Source organism: Galeopterus variegatus, unplaced genomic scaffold, assembly GCF_000696425.1.
Source record: "Galeopterus variegatus unplaced genomic scaffold, G_variegatus-3.0.2 Scaffold3081, whole genome shotgun sequence".
Classification (NCBI taxonomy): Eukaryota; Metazoa; Chordata; class Mammalia; order Dermoptera; family Cynocephalidae; genus Galeopterus; species Galeopterus variegatus.
In genome coordinates this window covers 93,355-110,991 of record NW_007729192.1, presented here as the reverse complement: position 1 = coordinate 110,991, position 17,637 = coordinate 93,355, and the positions used below count along the sequence as shown (strand labels likewise).

The following is a 17,637-nucleotide window of genomic DNA, read 5'->3' as shown; positions in this document are numbered from 1 at the left end:
CAGCCAGTGAGCGGGAACCAGTCTGTATGTGGGATCCGAACCCTCGGTGGGAGCACCACCGTGCTGCCAAGCGGCGCACTGTAGCAGTGCGCCACTGGGCTGGCCCAGAGAGGCCAGTTTAGGCTGGAGAAGTCCTAGAAGGCTCCCTGGAGGAGGTGGCATTTGAGCCAGGCATTGAAAGATGGGTCAGATTTCAGCTGGAAGGGATGGACGGGAAAGACACGCCAGATGATGGGAACAACATGGGCAAAATTGATGAGGAGAGGAAGTTCCAGACTTGCTGGAGAGAAGCGAATAGCTGAATGTGGTTTGAGCCTGAGGACGCTGGGAAGGGCTGATGGGGCCAGGCTGAGGGGGTGTGGAGAGATGCTAAAATTCAGGGGTTAAGGGCTTGTACTCTGAGGTCAGACATGTCTGAGATCAAGGTCCAGCTCTGCCCCTTAGCAGCTGAGACAGTTTTAAACCTCCATGAGCATCAGCATCCTCATCTTCAAAACAGGAGTAGTGATAGCCCCTACTTCATAATTTAATATGGTAACGTGAGATAACACATGCAAAGTGCTTCATCCAGGGCCAGGCATAGAGGGGACGCTCTTGAAAACAGGCTGTGTAGCCTGACACTGTTGCTAAGACTTGGCTTAGGGAGAAGATTTTAATCCAGTGGAAGGGAGGAAGGTGCCAGGCATTGCTGTCAGAAGTGGGATGGCCCTGATTTTCTATCACCCTTTTGTTTTCTCTTGCAGGGTCCTCCTGGGCCTTATGGAAATCCAGGCCTCCCAGGCCCCCCTGGAGCCAAAGTGAGTACTTGCTGTGTGATCTGAAGATAAGGCTGTGGAGTGGGTGCTGGGCCTGGGGCTACGTTTGGGGTGCTTCCTAGAGGTTCCTGGGAGCAGGGCTTCAGGGTCACTGTGGAGGATTCCCATCCAGCCAGAGGCCCCCTTCAGCTCTTTGCCAGTGCTAGGCCCTGTACTGGAGGCTGTGGAGTGGGTGCTGGGCCTGGGGCTACGTTTGGGGTGCTTCCTAGAGGTTCCTGGGGGCAGGGCTTCAGGGTCACTGTGGAGGATTCCCATCCAGCCAGAGGCCCCCTTCAGCTCTTTGCCAGTGCTAGGCCCTGTACTGAGGTTGGAGACACAGTGAGGGGTCATGAATTTAGCTTCTGGTTGGGAGAGATTGTCAGGAGAAGGGCAGCCAGAACCTAGAGCCCTCAAAGGGGGGTAGGCAGGAAAGTAGTTTGTTGCTAAATAGGGAGGGTCTGAATGTCCGACATAAGGTTTGCTGGGTTGTGAGACACATCTAGGGAGGCATGTCAGTTTTTAGCTGGGGAGGGACGTGGAAAGGTGGTGTTTTAGAAAGATCACTGGATGCTGTGGGGAGGATGGAGTGGGGGTGGGGACCCCAGGCGCAGCAAGGAGACCAGGGCTGATACAGGGGAGAGGGGAGGCTAGCCTGGGCCAGTTCAGGGGTGTGGGAGGAAGTGGGGTAGAGAGGATGGTGATGGTGCAAGGTGAGAGATGGCGACTCTCTGGTGTTAGCCTTGGTGGCTGAACTGGGAACCCAGGAGAAAGAATAAGATGATGTTGCATTTGGGAACCTGTAGCTTAGCCAGGTGGAGATCATTCATGGGAAGACAGTCTGAAACTCGAGCACTTCGAGCTGGAGACAGAGCCTGGGCGTGGGAGACAGAGGGTGGGGGAATGGCTGGCACAGAGATGCCACCGCCCACCGGGGAGCTTTCTTTGAGTTTATGTTTAATGAGACCTTCGTGGCTGGTGCTCTGATGATGGGGAAACTCCAGCTGCTGAGCTCCTTGGTCTGCTGCTGGAGCGTGGGCAGAGGGCAAGGTTGTTGGGGGTGGTGTATGCAGTGAGGAGCTCAGAGCACTGAGAGGAGCCACCGAAGCTCAGAGAACAGCCACTGTGCGGAAGGACGGTGGGTGGGCCGGGAAGAGCAGAGGGGCTCCTGGTTTGGAGGCCTCCCAGCCTATCTGTGGGGTGACCAGGTGAAGTGCTCCCCTGGGCTTTGGTTGGCCCAGGTCCAAGGTCATTTTTCTAACCTCAGTGCAAAGGTCAAATGGCTCGAGGAAAGCCATTAACCGACTGGCCCCAGGCCACACAGAGTGAGGGGCTGACCAGCCTCCTGAAAAAACCCGGCTCTCCTGACTCATGGAGCGGGGCTCCTTCTGGTCCATCAGTTTGTCTGGGAGTTGTGGACAAAGGTCACATATAGGTGGCCCTGGATATATAGATTTATGGCACCAGAATCCTGGTGCAGAGCCTTTGCACAGAGCTGAAGGAACACCAACCTGAGCCCCTATAGGTCTGTGACTCTACAGCCAGGGCTGGGCTGGGGCCCCTCCTTGGAAAGCTGGCAGTGGAAGCCTCAGGTGTCCAGCTCAGCGGCTGCCTGGAGGTGCTCTGGGTTTTAACAAAGCAAACACTGATGATGATAACTACCATATATTGAACCCTTCCTGTGTGCTAGGCACGGTGCGTGCACTTCACCGGGCTTGTCTCATATGATCCCCAATGAAGACCAAGGGGATGAGTGGAGATACTGCACCCATTTACAGAAAGGGAAACTGAGGCCTGGGCAGATGAAGACACTGTCTAGGAAGTGTCAGCAGAACCTACCCCTATAGGGCAGGCAGGAGAGCAGAGCTCCTTTGGAGACTTCTGCTTTGCAGAGTCCATGGGTACATCAAAATGCTGAGGATCAGCAGCTGTTGAATTGCCAGGCTTGCTGTTCTTGGCTTGAGCCAAGGGTGGGCAGAGGTCGCCCCAGGACAGGCCAGTTGGGTGGGAGGCCCCAGTCTGCTGGGCCTGGGTTCCAGGCTCATCTTGGCATGGGCTGGTCAGAGTTAAAGCAGAGGCTTTCCCTGGATGAAATTCGTGACTTAGCTGAGATTGGATGAGAATGTTGTGTATCTGCATGAATGAGTGGGATTCTGGGGAGAGGGTCCTCACTGTTCATCAAATCCCCTTTGGGCCTGGGAGGTGACCTGGTGGGACTCTAGGGCTGACCTCCCCCAGGGCTTGCACCAGCCCCTCCTCTTTCAGCTTGATGTCGGCTTCCAGGGCTGCCTCTGGGGCCACCCATTCATTCATCCTCCTTCAGCCAACAAACATGTATTCAACACCTACTATGGGCTGCTGACAGAAATCAACCAAACAGGCAGCTTTCCCTGGTGACACGGAGTCTGCCCTAGTGGCATGGAGCCTGCCCGTCATATGGATTGGCCACTGTGCTCCTTCCTTCTGCACATTCCCAATCCCTCAGGAGCTCATGACCCTGTAAGATAAAGATCCCTCTGTCAGACTCAAGGGTGGGAGAGACAGGTGGATTGAGGAAGATCAAGAAAGGGAGAAAGAGCAAAGATAAGGGACCTCATCCCTCTTGAGGTTCAAAGGAGTGAAAGTCCAAAAGGCCAAGGTGACCTGCCCAGGTCACTTGCTCGGCAGTGGCGGGGCTGTATTTTGGATTCTTGGGTTTGCCTGCTGGGAGGAGTCTGGTCAGTGTTCCACAGCTGGTACAGCGCAGAGCCAGGCTTCCCCCACCTGCCCACTCTAGAGCCCAAATCATTGCCCAGGTACCACATACCCGTAGATTCCATGTTCAAATCTGGCAAGAAGAGGGTTCATCAGCTCCTGCCCAGAGTCAAGACCAAGACTCTGAGAGTGAGGCGGAGAAGCCAGAACCCTGGGAGATCAGTGCTGGCTGACCTCAGAGGCTCAGGGTTGAGTAACTGGGTTGAATCATTTATCCAATTGGCACATAGTTGTTGCTTCAGGAAAGCACAATGGTAAAGAACGCAGACTCTGGAGGCTGATGGCCCAAGTTCAAACCCTGGCTCTGTTACCTCCTCATTCTGTGACTGTGGGCAAACTTTGATCTTCCCGTGCCTCTATTTCCTCATCTGGAGAACATAGTAATAAGAGCAGCTGCCTCCTCGGGTTGTCATGAGGGGTAACTGAGTTGCTCTGCGTCTGAGTATTGAACAGAGCTGGCCAGTGGGGAGCGCTACAGAAAGGTCAGCTGTCGTACCTGCAAGGCACTGAGGCTACAAGGGGCACAGACAGATAAGGGCCACAGGCAGGCACGGTCCCTGCCCTTGTGGAGTGCAGAGGTGAGCAAGAAAGAAAAACAAGCCAATTATACCAATAAATGTAGAGTGTAGTTACGCTGTGATTAGGATCTAAGGCTCCCTGTGAGAGGCCCAGGGGCTCAGACACCCCACAAAATGGGGATTGATCTGGTCTGGGAGGTAAGGGACACTTCCCAGAGGGCGGGAAGGTTGAGCCAAGGCCTGGGGGGCAACTAGGCGAAGGGGCAAGAGAAGTCTCAGAGGGCAGCAGGCCTGGTAGGCAGTGGTGAGATTTTTGGACTTTATCCAAGGAGCAGTAGGAAGGCAGGAAAAGGATTTCAGCAGAGGTGACACGATCAGATGAGGTTTGCAAAGGTCACTTAGGCTGTTTGAGAAGCAGGTCTTGGCCGGTGGCTGGTTGGGAGGCCTGGAGCTGCCCTGGTGGGGTGCTGATGCCGGACCATGCAGGAGTCAGGTGGCATGCAGGGCTGTGGTGCAGGTGAGGAGCTCTGAGCCAAGGTGAGCAGGGCTCCAGCCAGGTGGGGAAGCTGGAGCTCCCCGCACAGGGCAATGCAGCGCCTGGTCCTACTCTTGGGCAGCTGGCTGCCCTGTTCTTGGTCTGGCCCACTTGGCCTGGTCTTCAGTGAATTAGCCATGATTACCATGGGCCCTTGAAAACTAGGGGAGGACAGGCAGTCATGAGGAGACAGACTCATGACCTAGGTGGCTGCTGGCAGAGCTGGTGGGAATCTGGGTGGAGACAGCCCTACAGGGTTCTCAGGCCTTGGGCCCCAGCCTACCTTTCTCCTTCCTCTGATGACTGAGGTAGGGCATACTTATTAGGGAAAATGTGGAAAAGTACAGAAGTTATCAAGAAGAAAGTAAGCCACCTGCAGTGGCCCTGCCCAGTGCTAAGCACTGAGAGCATTTTGAGCAGCCTGGGGGTTAGGTACCAGCCAGGAGCTTTGTGTGTTTTTCAGAGCAGATATTATCACCCCCATTTTACAGATGACGAAACAAAGGTCCAAAATGGCTAAGTGACTTGCCCAGGGTCACATGTCTAGTAAGTGGCAGAGCCAGCATCCAGACCCTCATTTAGCCCCAAGGCAATTTGGCCTCGAGCCCCATGGCTCTCTGGTCCTCCCAGAGAGGACCTGTTCTGTCGTGTGTGAGTGGGGACTCACGTCACTGTGGCTGGTATCTGGCCTTCCTCCTTAACCTTTCCTGTGATATTTTCCTCTTACTAACTTTGCTTCCACCACATGTTTTAAGGGCTGCATGGCATTCCATACTTTATATATCCTATTTCCTTTTTTAAAAAAAAACAGTTCCATTTACTAATATCCAAGTAATAGCTGGAAGAACATTATTGTATGTAAATGTTGGAATATCTCTAATGGTTTCATTAGAATAAATTTTTATAAATAGAATTGACAGCATGGACTCAAGAGCCAGTGTGCCTGAGTTTGAATCCTGGCTCCACCACTTGCTGGGTGTATGACTTTGGGCAAATTTCTTAAACTCCAAGGGCCTCAGTTTCCACTTCTGTAAGATGGGATAACAATAGTTCATATCTTATAGGATTGTTCTGAGGATTAAGCTGTGTGTGTGTGTGTTTATATATGTATATACATATATATGCATGTATACATAAACATGAATAATTTATAACATGCCTTGCACATAAGAGCTATATGAGTGTTGAGCAATTATTTTATTAGCAATTGTCTTCCAGAAAGTTTGAACCAATTCTTGCTGTTGCTAGCATTAGAGAAGCATATTAAAAGAAGAAGAAACTTATGATTGTTTTCACTTCATTGATCATCTATGAGATGAGTGTTTGTCTTACATCTGTTTTACATTTGTATTTCACCATTTATGAATTAGTCTATTTTGGGGGTTGGTATGTTGTCATTTGTATTTGATTTGTAAAAAGTATTTATATTTATGTACTAAAGTTATTAAGACTTCACCCATCTTACCAATATTTTCCAGTTGGTTGTTTGCCTAGTAAGAGTACTCATGATGATTTTCACAAATGGATGTGTTATCTTTTTTTTTTTTTAAGTAACAATAATAGCTAACACTTATTAGGAACTTAAAATGTCAGGTAATTTGAAGGGGGCTCTAGTGATATATAAAGTTTATGGTCATTTACTTTGCTTTTATACTTACAAATTTCTTCCTCATCTTAAAATCAGATAGGTATTCACTTATATTCCTAGTCATTTCATAATATCATTTGTACTCTTAAAAATTTTAAACCATCAGTAATTAATCTTACCTAGGGTTGGGGAGATATGAAGTAGGGCTGTAACATTATTTTATTCCCAATAATTCCCCATTCATTAAATAACCTTCCTCAATTGATTATTAGATAAAGCAGGGTCTATTTCAGGCCATTCTATTATGTTCGTTGCTCTGTTTGTATACTTTTATGCTAGTAAAATACCATTTTATATGACATTTACTATCTTTACACTGTGTGTCTCCCCTCCCTTCTTTTAATATGTTTCTGGCTATTTATTCTAGCAGGTGAACTTTATGCACATCTAAACAATTTCCTTAAAATAATCCTCTTGGGATTTTTACTTGAATGGTATTAAATGTGTATATTAATTTGGGAAGAATTAACATCTTTAAAATATTAAGTTTTCCTATCTACAAACATGGCATATCTTCCCATTTGCTTGAATTTTTAAAAAATCTCTTAGTAAACTTATATAGCTTTTGTTGCCTAAGCTGTGCACATATCTTAAGTTCATACTTTGAAATTTTATATTTTTGTTGCTGTTATGAATGGAATATTCTTCTCCATTATATTTTCCAGCTGGCTCTCAGCTACTGAGGAGAACTACTGATTTTTAACCATCCTTCTTACTGAATTATCATATTAGTTCTAGTAGTATTTTAGTTAGTTCTCCTAGATTTTCTAGATAGACACTTATATTGTTTGCAAAGAAGGACATCCTTTTCTTATTTTTCCTCAAAGGTTAGTAGTTCTTATTTGTTTTTCCTGCCTTATTGCATTGGCCAGAACTTCTAAGCACATGAAATATTAGTAGTGATAGTGAAAGGTCAAGTGAATTTGCAGAGGAAGTTCCAGAGCTAAGGCCAGATCTGACCCAATCCCAGCCTTGCATTGTCTCTTGAGACTCTATTCACTCATTTGCTCATTTGTGAAATGTTTTAGGATGCCTCCTCTGGATCAGGCCCATGCTAGGTACTTGAGATCAGAGATGACTTATACAAGAGTCTTCCAGCCCAGAATTTCCCAGTCCGTCATGACTTATTCCTCCTTTGTCTCAGCCCCTTTCTGTGCCTGAGCTACCCAGAGCCCTTTCTGTTCACTTTACCTCCCAACCATTCCTGCAGGAAAAGGAACTCAACATAGTTCCCATTCTTGCTATGTTCTTAATACTTAGGTTAAGAATATTCCTTCCCATCTGTCTTCTAGTTCTGCACAACTCTGTTAACTAGTCCAGACGGTGTCCATCATTCCCCATGCAGAGAGGGAGAGTGGCTGGCTTGAGGTCACACAGGCTCCTTGGCTGGAGAGCTGGCTCCAGTGACTGGTTTCCTGTCTTCACCAAGGTGTAAATGGTTCATTAGACTTCATGTATTCTGCATATCTCTCACTGGGGAATTTGCAGGAATCCGTCTTGGAAAATATATAGTCTTCTTCATCCCAGAAGCCATAACTTCACCTGACTAGGGGAACCTTGAGCATCCCTTGAGCTGTAACTTCATCTGGCTGCCCCTTGTCTTCCTCCAGCCTCAGTTTAGCTGTAGCTCCCTTCAAAGATTTACCCCCAGTCTGGTTGAAGTTCTCCCCAACTTCCTCCTGTCTTCCACTTATCACTGGATTGTAGTCTTTCTTCTGCAGTGTATTGAAATGTGAAGTGCATGGAGGCTGGAACCAGACTGCCTGAGTTTAAATCCCACTTACTAGTTACATGATCTCAAACAAGTGACTTATTGTCATTGTGCCTTAGTATCTATCCTCTTCTGTAAAATGGGGGTAGTGATCATTGCTACCTCAGAGATTTGGAGGATTAAATGGGCTAATATGAGTCCAGGGCTTAGAAGAGCACACATGAACGCTAGTGCTTATCATTACCAGGCTCTCTGGTTTCTCTCTTAGTGATCATTGCTACCTCAGAGATTTGGAGGATTAAATGGGCTAATATGAGTCCAGGGCTTGGAAGAGCACACATGAACGCTAGTGCTTATCATTACCAGGCTCTCTGGTTTCTCTCTCCACCCTCTGGATGTGAGGTGTGTCTTGTTCTCCACCCTGGTGTCCCCTATGTTCAACACAAGACCTGGCTCGTAGAAGATGTTCAATAAATATCTGTACTTATTAGTGTTGTACGTGGGTGGAGATCACATCCCAAGCTCTTTGCTGCTGCTCAGAATGCATAGAGAAATCCATAAATAACTAAAATGCCCCAGGTAAGGACTTGTGCAAGGGAGCAAGTCTGTCATCTCTTTGGGTCTCAGTTTCCCTTTTTTGTAAAATGACAGAGTAGTATAGACAAAGACCCACCCCTGAAAGCTTTTCAAGCCCAGCTCCTCTATCAGCTGCAGACCGAGGTGGGCAAGCATGCGGTGAGGAGTAGCTGCTGTCCTTTTTTGGCCATTGGAATCCTCGGTAGTCCTGGGCCTGGCCTTGCACCATGGACATAAAAGGCATTGAGCTGGGCGCGTGAACAGCTGAGGGTGGGGAGTACCGTGAGGGGCAGCTACAGTGCAAGGTAGATACCAGAGGTGAGGCCCTGCAGAAGTGACCTGCGGGGGCCCAGGTAGACAGAGTTGGAGTCCTGGGGCCCTAGCGAGGAAGGGCTGGCCTTCAGCCTAGCGCATCTGGGGGCAGGGGGAGGGAGCGAGGGAAAAGCCCTCAGGCTTCACATTTGCAAATTGGAGCTTTGAAGTCAGACCTGCCTGGGGACCTAGGCGGCCTCTACCTCTAACCTCCCAGGTCAGGCTGGGCTGGGACTTAGCTTCTCTGAAGCCCAGTCTTTGTTCTTTGCTGCAGCAAGAGGGTCTTATGAGGACTAGAGGAGCTGGTGCAAAGTATCCGTGCATAGTAGGTGAGCAGCAAAAGGTTTGCCCTTTCTTCTTGGAGGCTCTTTGCAGTTTGCAACGCAGTGATTTCTGGAGAGTCAGGATTTAGAGGGTCTGAGTTCTGATAAAGAAAAGAACCAAATGGGAATTAACTAAAACTGGCCAAACCATCCCTCCCTGTGTCATGGCCATTATCCCACTGGCTCCTTGCCTAGCGACCTGGGCAGCTGGCAGGTGTGTGAGTTCTGTGTGGCCCCCATCTTACAGGTGAGGAAACTGAGGCTCAGAGAGGCAAAGAGATTTTCTCAGAGTCCCTCTGTGAGTCTGTGGCGGGTCTAAGCTTCACCCCAGGACTTCTGACTCTGGGCCCAGCTGAAGCAGGGAGGGAGTGTGGGTGGGGATGGGGACAAGGATTAGGAGCTCTTAGAAGGTGACATCAGGGTGGACTGACTTTCCAAAATGCTGAGTAATTTAACCAGGTTTGGCCAAATGAGAGGGGCCACAGCCAGGAGCACTTTTCAGCCCCATAAGAGATGCAGCTGGTGAGCTCTGAGGGACCTTTTCCTGAGTCCCATGCTCTTAGGAGCAAGGATCTTTGTGATGGGGACCCTCCCATGTGCTAGGCACAAAGGGTTCTTGCTTCTGACTGGGGACCAGCTGCTTGTCAGTTTGTTCCCCATTTACTGCCTATTCTAACTCATTGGGTCTGAGGACATCCCAGAATACAGGTCTGTGAGTCGCAAATTCAGGGCTCTATCCTCAGCTCTGCTAGAGCTTTGTCTTAGGGCTTGGACAGTCCCTTTCCTTCTCCTAGCCTCAGTTTCTCCAAATGTATTAGGGGGGTAATAACGCTTCCCTTGCCCACTTCATCAGCCTATCCTGGGAATCTAGTAGGTGAGGGCTATTGCAAACTGTGAAGGGCTGTAGTGGCTGGTAGTGCATTGACTCAGGTAATTAGGGAGCAATGAGGTGAATGTCAGCATTCTGGAAAGTCAGAAAGAATCCATGTGCCTCTTGGATGCCTCTCTCAGAATTTCTCTGACAGCTCCAGGGGAACAAGCCAGAAGACAGTCCTAGCAACATGCACAGGCAGACTGGTCACTTGCATGGTGGGTCCAGAGCTCTACAGGGTGGTGGGGCAGGATGCATTCAAGCTACATCTTGAAGATTGTTTATGGTTTGGCTAATGATGATTGGGGAGTGGTTTTCTAGGTGGGGGTGACTGCCTGAGCAAGGGCCTGGCAACAGGACAGTGCCGGGCATGACTGAGGACTGGGCCGTGGTCTGGGGATGGAGCAGAGGGACCCTCTCTGTGGGTTTGGCTAGTGAAAGGAGAGCAAAGTCTGGACAGGATGGCTGGGGCCACATGACTGAGGACTGGGCCGTGGTCTGGGGATGGAGCAGAGGGACCCTCTCTGTGGGTTTGGTTAGTGAAAGGAGAGCAAAGTCTGGACAGGATGGCTGGGGCCGGATTACGGAAGACTTGGGACACTGGAAGGAGGAGTTTGGACTTGGTCACCCTGCAGTCAGTAGGGAGCTATGGAAGGTGTTAGAGCAGGGGAGTGTTGGAATTGGAGAAGACACTCCTGGAGGTGTGTGTGTGGGGGGGTGGGGGGTGGGAAGGCATTTCAGGGGAACAGGGCTTTGACCAGAGTTTGTGGGGAGACATCCTCTCTAGATGACCTGGTGGCCAAAGCAGAATTATTTTTGTTTCAGGGACAGAAAGGGGACCCGGGGCTCTCACCAGGAAAGGCCCACGATGGGGCAAAGGTAGGTTTCCAGGGATCCCAGTGCTCAGGGAAGAGGGGGAGTGGGCAGTGGTGAAGCTGCCACACTCTGCGGTGAGCCATCCTGGCAGAGGCCACGTGTGACAAAGGCAGGGAGGGGGATGTCTAGAAAGGTCAGGTGTGCTTTAGTTTTTTCCTTATTTTCAGCCTTTTCAACACCAAACGCAAGGCCATTCCCATGCGCAGGGTGGAACCAACAAAACTGACAAAAGATTTTGCCTAGAGACACGCCCTTGGTGAATGTCCTTTTGCCCAATACCCTGCATGGCTTTCTGCAGGGCCTGCTAAATGACGCTGGGCATCCAGAAGCTTCTTGGTATCACATGCCAAAGAAGCTTCCAACAGGCATTCAAAGTCCCCTGGGAAGCTGTTAATTTGAGCAGGCGGGTCTCTGGATTTCTAGGAGGTGGGAAGGGAACGGACTTGAGATTCAGGGCTCCCTAACTCTGAAGGGCTAGGAGACCATAAGTTTCGCCCACAGAAGAGAAAATACTTTGGCCAAAGGACTTCATCCATCCCGGAAGTGTCCATCCCACAGACTAAGGGACCTGGACAGAGTGCAGGACAGGTGGGAAGAAGGGAGCCCAGAACCCCGATCAAGGTCATCCAGTGTCACAGACACACATACGAAAATACTTTGGCCAAAGGACTTCATCCATCCCGGAAGTGTCCATCCCACAGACTAAGGGAACTGGACAGAGTGCAGGACAGGTGGGAAGAAGGGAGCCCAGAACCCCGATCAAGGTCATCCAGTGTCACAGACACACATACCCTGGCAGGAACGCTCAGGTCTTTCTGGCTACCTTCTGGACATGGCCCAAGAGCCCTCCTGACAGATGGGACACTGCTTGTCAACCCAGCCTCCTCGTTTCGTCGAGGCATGGGTGACTCACTGCTTCAACTCCTCCCTGCTAAGTTTTTTCATTCAGCAAACATTCACTGGGTAACCCTAGGTCCCAGAACAGTGTCCACATATACTCCCATTTGATCCTCTTCATAATCTTATAGGCCAGGGCAGATAGATGGGCTTGCAGATGAGAAAACAGAGGTCCCAAATGGGGGTGGCTTACTGGTGGTCACTCAGTTGGTAAGTGGCAGAATGGGATTTGTACCCAGGGCCTGGACCTCTCCTGCTCCTGCATGGCCTGCTGTCAGGTCTCATGGTGGTGACAGAAGTGCCCCCTGCATGGTGACCACCATGCCCAGCACTGGGAAGGTGTTTCAGGAAGCCAGGGAGAGAGAGCTGGCTGGGATGGGACATATAAGGTGCATGTCCTTAGGAGCGCGGTTTTCAAACATAGTTTTAGTATTGGAACCATTCTCTGAATGGCATCTTCTGCCAAAGCCCGATATGTAAAATACATCAAGGGGAATTACTGAGTTGTGTGGGAAGGGTACCTTGCCCACTTCTCTGTTCTCACCCATGTGGCAACCCTCAAGTCTTCTCTAAAGCCTCTAGGCCTCCACCAACCCCGTGTGGAAACAATCAGCCGTTGGAGGTCACACCTCCGGCTTGAGTGTCTCTGCCCTGTTCCCCCACCTCACCCACCTTCTCTGTGTGTTGCAGGGCGACATGGGCTTGACTGGTCTCCCTGGGAATCCAGGACCTCTGGGACGAAAGGTACACCTGGCTTTGATGTTTTGCCTTGTCCTAGCAAGCCGGGGCTTCAGGCAGGACAGCTGTGGGCCCACCTGCCTCTCCCCAGCCCCAGCCCAGCTCCCTTGAACACAAGGCACACTGGTGGGAGGTGGGAGGGTTTTCCGGGGGTTGTGCTTGCTGGGTGCAGGGAGCACCTTGGCTTGGAGTAGGCTCGCCCCCACCCACCATGGTTAATGAGGTGTGACAAGAAGTGTCCTTGGTCTGGGGGCATCAGGCTGCCCTGGGAGGCCGTCCTCAAGAATGTTTGTGGTGGTGGAAGAGCTCTGTCTGCAGAGCTGGGAGGGCCCCACGTTGGCCCCAGCTCCACTGCCCATTGACTGAGTGGCCTTGGGCCTGCGCATCCTGTCCCTGAGCCTCAGCCTCCTTCCTCCTGAAATGGAGGCAGTGACCCCCCTCCATGACCCCGCACAGCCTGGGGCTGTGAGACCCTGGAGCAAGGCCTGGGGCAGAGAAGTTGAGGGAGCAGGCTCTGGGGTCAGTGGGACCTGATTCTACTCTTGCCTTTGCCATTTCCTGGTTGGATGACCTTGGGCAAGTCGGCAACCTCTCTGAGTCTGATATTTGTCCCTCGCTGGTGTGCTGCAGGTGAAGGGAAAGGTCTATGAAGGCAATGAGCTCTTCATACATTCCCGGCCATTGATATGTCGCCCCTCCCCATCCCCTCTGAAGCCACGCTGGGGGAGTTACCCTCTAAATGCCTTGTGGGGGGTGGGGGGAAGTCTGCCATTTTCCGAGATAGTGCGTCTCTAGTTTACAGTGCTCCTGGATTCTTCTCCCGCTTCTCCAGCTCACCTTCTCCAGCCAGGGTCTGCCATCCTTTAAGACTATACTGTAGTTGTGCCTACTCCAGGAAGCCCTCCTGGAGCACCCAGCCTTCAGGCCATGGGCCTCCGCTCTGTGCAAGGACACTTAGCCCATCTCAATTTAGTTATTTCCAGCCCAACCAGGGCGTGCAGTTCTGCTTTCTTGCTCTCTCTACTGAGCCAAGCACAGGGCCTGCGCCTAGCAGATGTTCAGGAAACAGGGAGGGCAATGCAGGCTAAGGGTCAGTCGGGTTTTCTCCGCTCTGTGCAAGGACACTTAGCCCATCTCAATTTAGTTATTTCCAGCCCAACCAGGGCATGCAGTTCTGCTTTCTTGCTCTCTCTACTGAGCCAAGCACAGGGCCTGTGCCTAGCAGATGTTCAGGAAACAGGGAGGGCAATGCAGGCTAAGGGTCAGTCGGGTTTCTTTGCAGGAAAATCCCCCATTGCTGATGGGTTGTTCAGTAGATACATAGCCTAGGCTCCCAGCTGTGGCCACAGCTGCCCTCCCTCTGGGCCATCTGGTTCTCATCTGGACAGCTGTGGTATCCTTGGCTCTCTCCTATCCTTGCTTCCAGGGTCCCCATGGCTCAGGGAGACTTGCAGAACCATATCCCCCTTCCCCTTTTCCTCTATCCTCTATGGCCAGAGCAGGCCACATCTCAAATCTAAGAGGCCAGCCCCAGACAGAGGCTGTGGCCAACTGTGACTGGGAAACGTGGTCTCTTCTGGCTCAGAGAACCCAGAAGGACTCCCCCTCCCCACTCACTTCCCCTCTGGGCTCCAGCACTTTCCAATGGATGAAGTGTGAGTGGAAATCTCCTTCCAGCCCTGGCTCGTAAAGCAGCCCATGGTGGTCTTGCGCTGCGTGGGGGTGGCAGTCTAGCAGAGGTGGCGGGAGATGGAAAAAACAGGCTTGGACCAGATCCTGCCTGGGGCTCCAGGGCTCCTTGCACTTAGCAGATGTCCAGGGAGGCCAAGAGCCTCCAACTGAGAGGAACCAGCTCACCTGGGTGTGAGAGGCATCTTTTCTAATTTCAGGAAGAGCCTCCATGCAGTTGGAAAACTATTTGGCAAAGTCATTTACCCAGAGTTCCCCTCTGGCCCTGGCGCAGGCACACATGGAGAAGTTTGGTCTGTGGCAGGCTGGTGTCACTCCCTCACAGAGGGTGCTGGGCAGAACAGGAGGGAGCTTACGTCCCAAGGCAGGGTCCCCTGACCAGTGGAGGGTTAGAGAAAGGACTGATGGGGTGGGCAACCATGCCTGGAAGGATCACTATAAGCAGTCTGTGCTGCACACGTCTTTGGTTACGACAATGCCACTTTGCCCTGATTCTCTAGCATGGCTTTTCTGCACCATCTTTTGTGGGGATCCCTGAGGGAGAATGGACAGGGGTGAGTGAGAGGTGAGGCCAGCTTCCTCTCTGCTCACCAGCACCTTCAATTTCTATACCACTCTGAGGTGATGCCAGTAATCCTATTCATTCATTTATTTAAGAATTATTGAATGCCTCCCATGTGCCAGGCACTGAGCTGAACAAATAGACAAAAATCCATGACCTGCAGAGCTTGCATCCTTTTAGGGCTGTTGGGGGAGCGGGGCCAGACAATAAGAGAAAAAGAGTGAATATAGAAGGTATGTTAGAAGATGAAAGGGCTATGGAGAAAAATGTGCAGGAGAAAGGGAGTTGTGGGTGTGAGTGTTCCATTATTAAATAGGGTGGCAAATTAGAGGTGGCAGAAAGGGTTACTATCCCACCCCATTGTTTCCTCACAGCATCTTCCAAGAGTTAGGCAGTACTATGCCCATTTTACAGGTGAGAAGACTGAGGCCCAATAGGTCTTGTTCATTCACTCCCTCGTTCATTCATTCTTCCAGTCATCCAGCAAATCTGTGCCAGTGTGCTAGCCCTGTGCTGACACGGGTGTTAAATGACAAATGAGAACCAGCTGAGGAGCTGTGGCCCCATCACGGGGATTTGGGCTCAGTTGGTCTGAAAGCAGGACCCAGGCATCGGCAGCTCTCAAAGCCCCCCAGGTGGTTCTCGGGAGAAGCCAAGATTGCAGCCAGCGGTTCCATGGAAACACCTTCCACCAATCCTAAGCAGCAGGGCTGGGGTTGGAACCCAGGTCTTCTGACGCTCAGGCCCTTTCTCTCACCACAAGGTTGATGGAAACAGCTTCTTGAACAAGAGAAGGCCCATTGAGTAAAAGAGAGGCTGCCTGGCTGAGAAAGCCTGTCTCTCAGCTGTCTGCCTGAGATGCTTGCTGAGGGACTGCTGGGCTGATTCCTGAGGGCTGGCGGGGAGGCATGCAGACTGGCTCAGACAGACCTGGATGGAATCCCAGCTCTGTCCCTCTCCTGCTGCAGGAACTTGGGCAAGTCGCCTCACCGCTCTGAGCCTCAGTTGTCTCAAGGGGAGGTTGAGAGGGTTAAATGAGATGTTATAACCCCAGCACCTAGCACAGGGCTGGGACATGGCAGGCACTTCATATGTGTTTGTCAAATGAATGAATGAATGATTATTATGATCATGAAGGAGAAGCAGCTGAAGAAGATCTTCAGATGATGGCCCATCTGGTACCATCAGTCACCTTGCTAGTTACCAGTTAACCACCCTCCCGTAACCAAGAAGGCTGCCAGAACCTGGTTTGTACCTCCCATGCTGTCTCTAGCCTAACCCTCCTGGCCTTCTTTTCTGGAGACCAGTGGTTCTCAGGTGGGGGTGACTCTGCCCCCCAGGGAACAGTTAACAATGTCTGGAGACATTTTTTGGTTGTCACACCTGGGAAGGATGGGTGCTCCTATATTCTCATGAGTAGAAGCCAGAGACACTGCTGAACAGCCCCCCATGCACAGACGGCTCCACCACACACAGCGAAGACACACCCAGTGCCGAGGCTGAGAAACCTGCTGGGCAGAACCCTCACTCCATCCGCTCCTACACGCTGCGGGCCGTCCCGCCTCCCCGCGTGTGCTTCTGCTGTGCCCTCCCTGGCATGCTCTCTCCTCCACGCTCATCCTCACATGTCCATCCCTGGGGTCCATTCTCAAATGCCATCTTCTCCAAGAGCACCTCCACAGCACCTCTGGGCGAAGTCGCATCTCCTTTCTCTGACCATCTCATCCACCTCAGCCTCTTTGGGGTTCTGCACTTCCTGGCTGGTGGCCAACTCACTGGCGTCCTTGACACGCTTCTTAGACTGGAACAAGTGCACGAGAGCAGAGTCTAACCTGTTTGTCTTTGTTTCCCCATGTGGGCCTTAGCGCAGCGCTGAACACGTACCTCTGCTCCGCTCTACATCTCTCTCCCTCCCCACCTCTGGCAGATATCACTAAGTGATCTTTCCTGCCAAACCCCGATACAGCCTCAGAATCTTTCTTAACGCGCTGAACACGTACCTCTGCTCCGCTCTACATCTCTCTCCCTCCCCACCTCTGGCAGATATTACTAAGTGATCTTTCCTGCCAAACCCCGATACAGCCTCAGAATCTTTCTTAACCTTTCTGCCCCAGGTAGACATGATTAATGGAACAAAATTGGCACTCATGTTGGAACTTATCCGCCCTCTTTCCAGCCTGATTTCCCCTGGTTCCCTCCTGTGCCCTCACCGTGCCCATTAGCCCTCCTTATGCCACTGGAGTTGGCCACTGTCTGTAGAAAGCTGTATTAAAAGGGGAGGGCACAGGGAGCCATCTGGGAATGTTCTGTGGGGGGAACATGACTGGAGCTGCTTGGATGATCTCTTGCCTTTTCTACCTGAGTGTGGCACCCCCAGTTCCATAGAGCCCCTCCTGAGAACCTCTTCTGGGCTCCCCTGCTGCTGAGCTGCTCTGGGCTCCTGTGGCCCCTACCCACTGGCATCTCTCCTACCTCATCCTGTCTCTTCCATCCAGCCCCTGCTCCTCCTCCAAGACTCAGTTTACATCACTGCTTCCTCTGGTCAGATGGATCGACACTCTCCTAGAGCTCGGTTCTTCTCCTTTGTTCCCCTTACTATGTGTTACCCTTCTAGAAGGTAGGGAGAGAGTTTGTTTTGTTCACCAGTGTATATCCCTTGTGCCCACCACAGGGTCTTGGTCCTTGTTGGAGCTCAGCAAATGTTTGTTGAATGAATGAATAACTGGGTGAGTGAATGAGCCATTCAGAAGTTATATCTTCCTGCCCTGTCTGAAGTATCTGCAAAGCACAGTTTGGTGTTAGACAACAGGCTGTGCCATGATGACTGTGCTTTTAG

General features: G+C 51.1%; 1 protein-coding gene across 1 annotated transcript in view; it reads left to right on the top strand.

Annotated features, from left to right (window-relative positions):
- The window catches only part of COL27A1 (collagen, type XXVII, alpha 1), a gene marked incomplete at its 3' end in the record, with an annotated part of 129,804 nt that overhangs the window by 19,555 nt on the left and 92,612 nt on the right, over positions 1–17,637 (top strand). Inside the window, exons 7-9 of the mRNA XM_008583912.1 lie at positions 744–797; positions 10,865–10,918; positions 12,503–12,556. Of these exons, the coding sequence (XP_008582134.1) occupies positions 744–797; positions 10,865–10,918; positions 12,503–12,556 (162 nt within the window). The remainder of the gene's footprint in view (positions 1–743; positions 798–10,864; positions 10,919–12,502; positions 12,557–17,637) is intronic.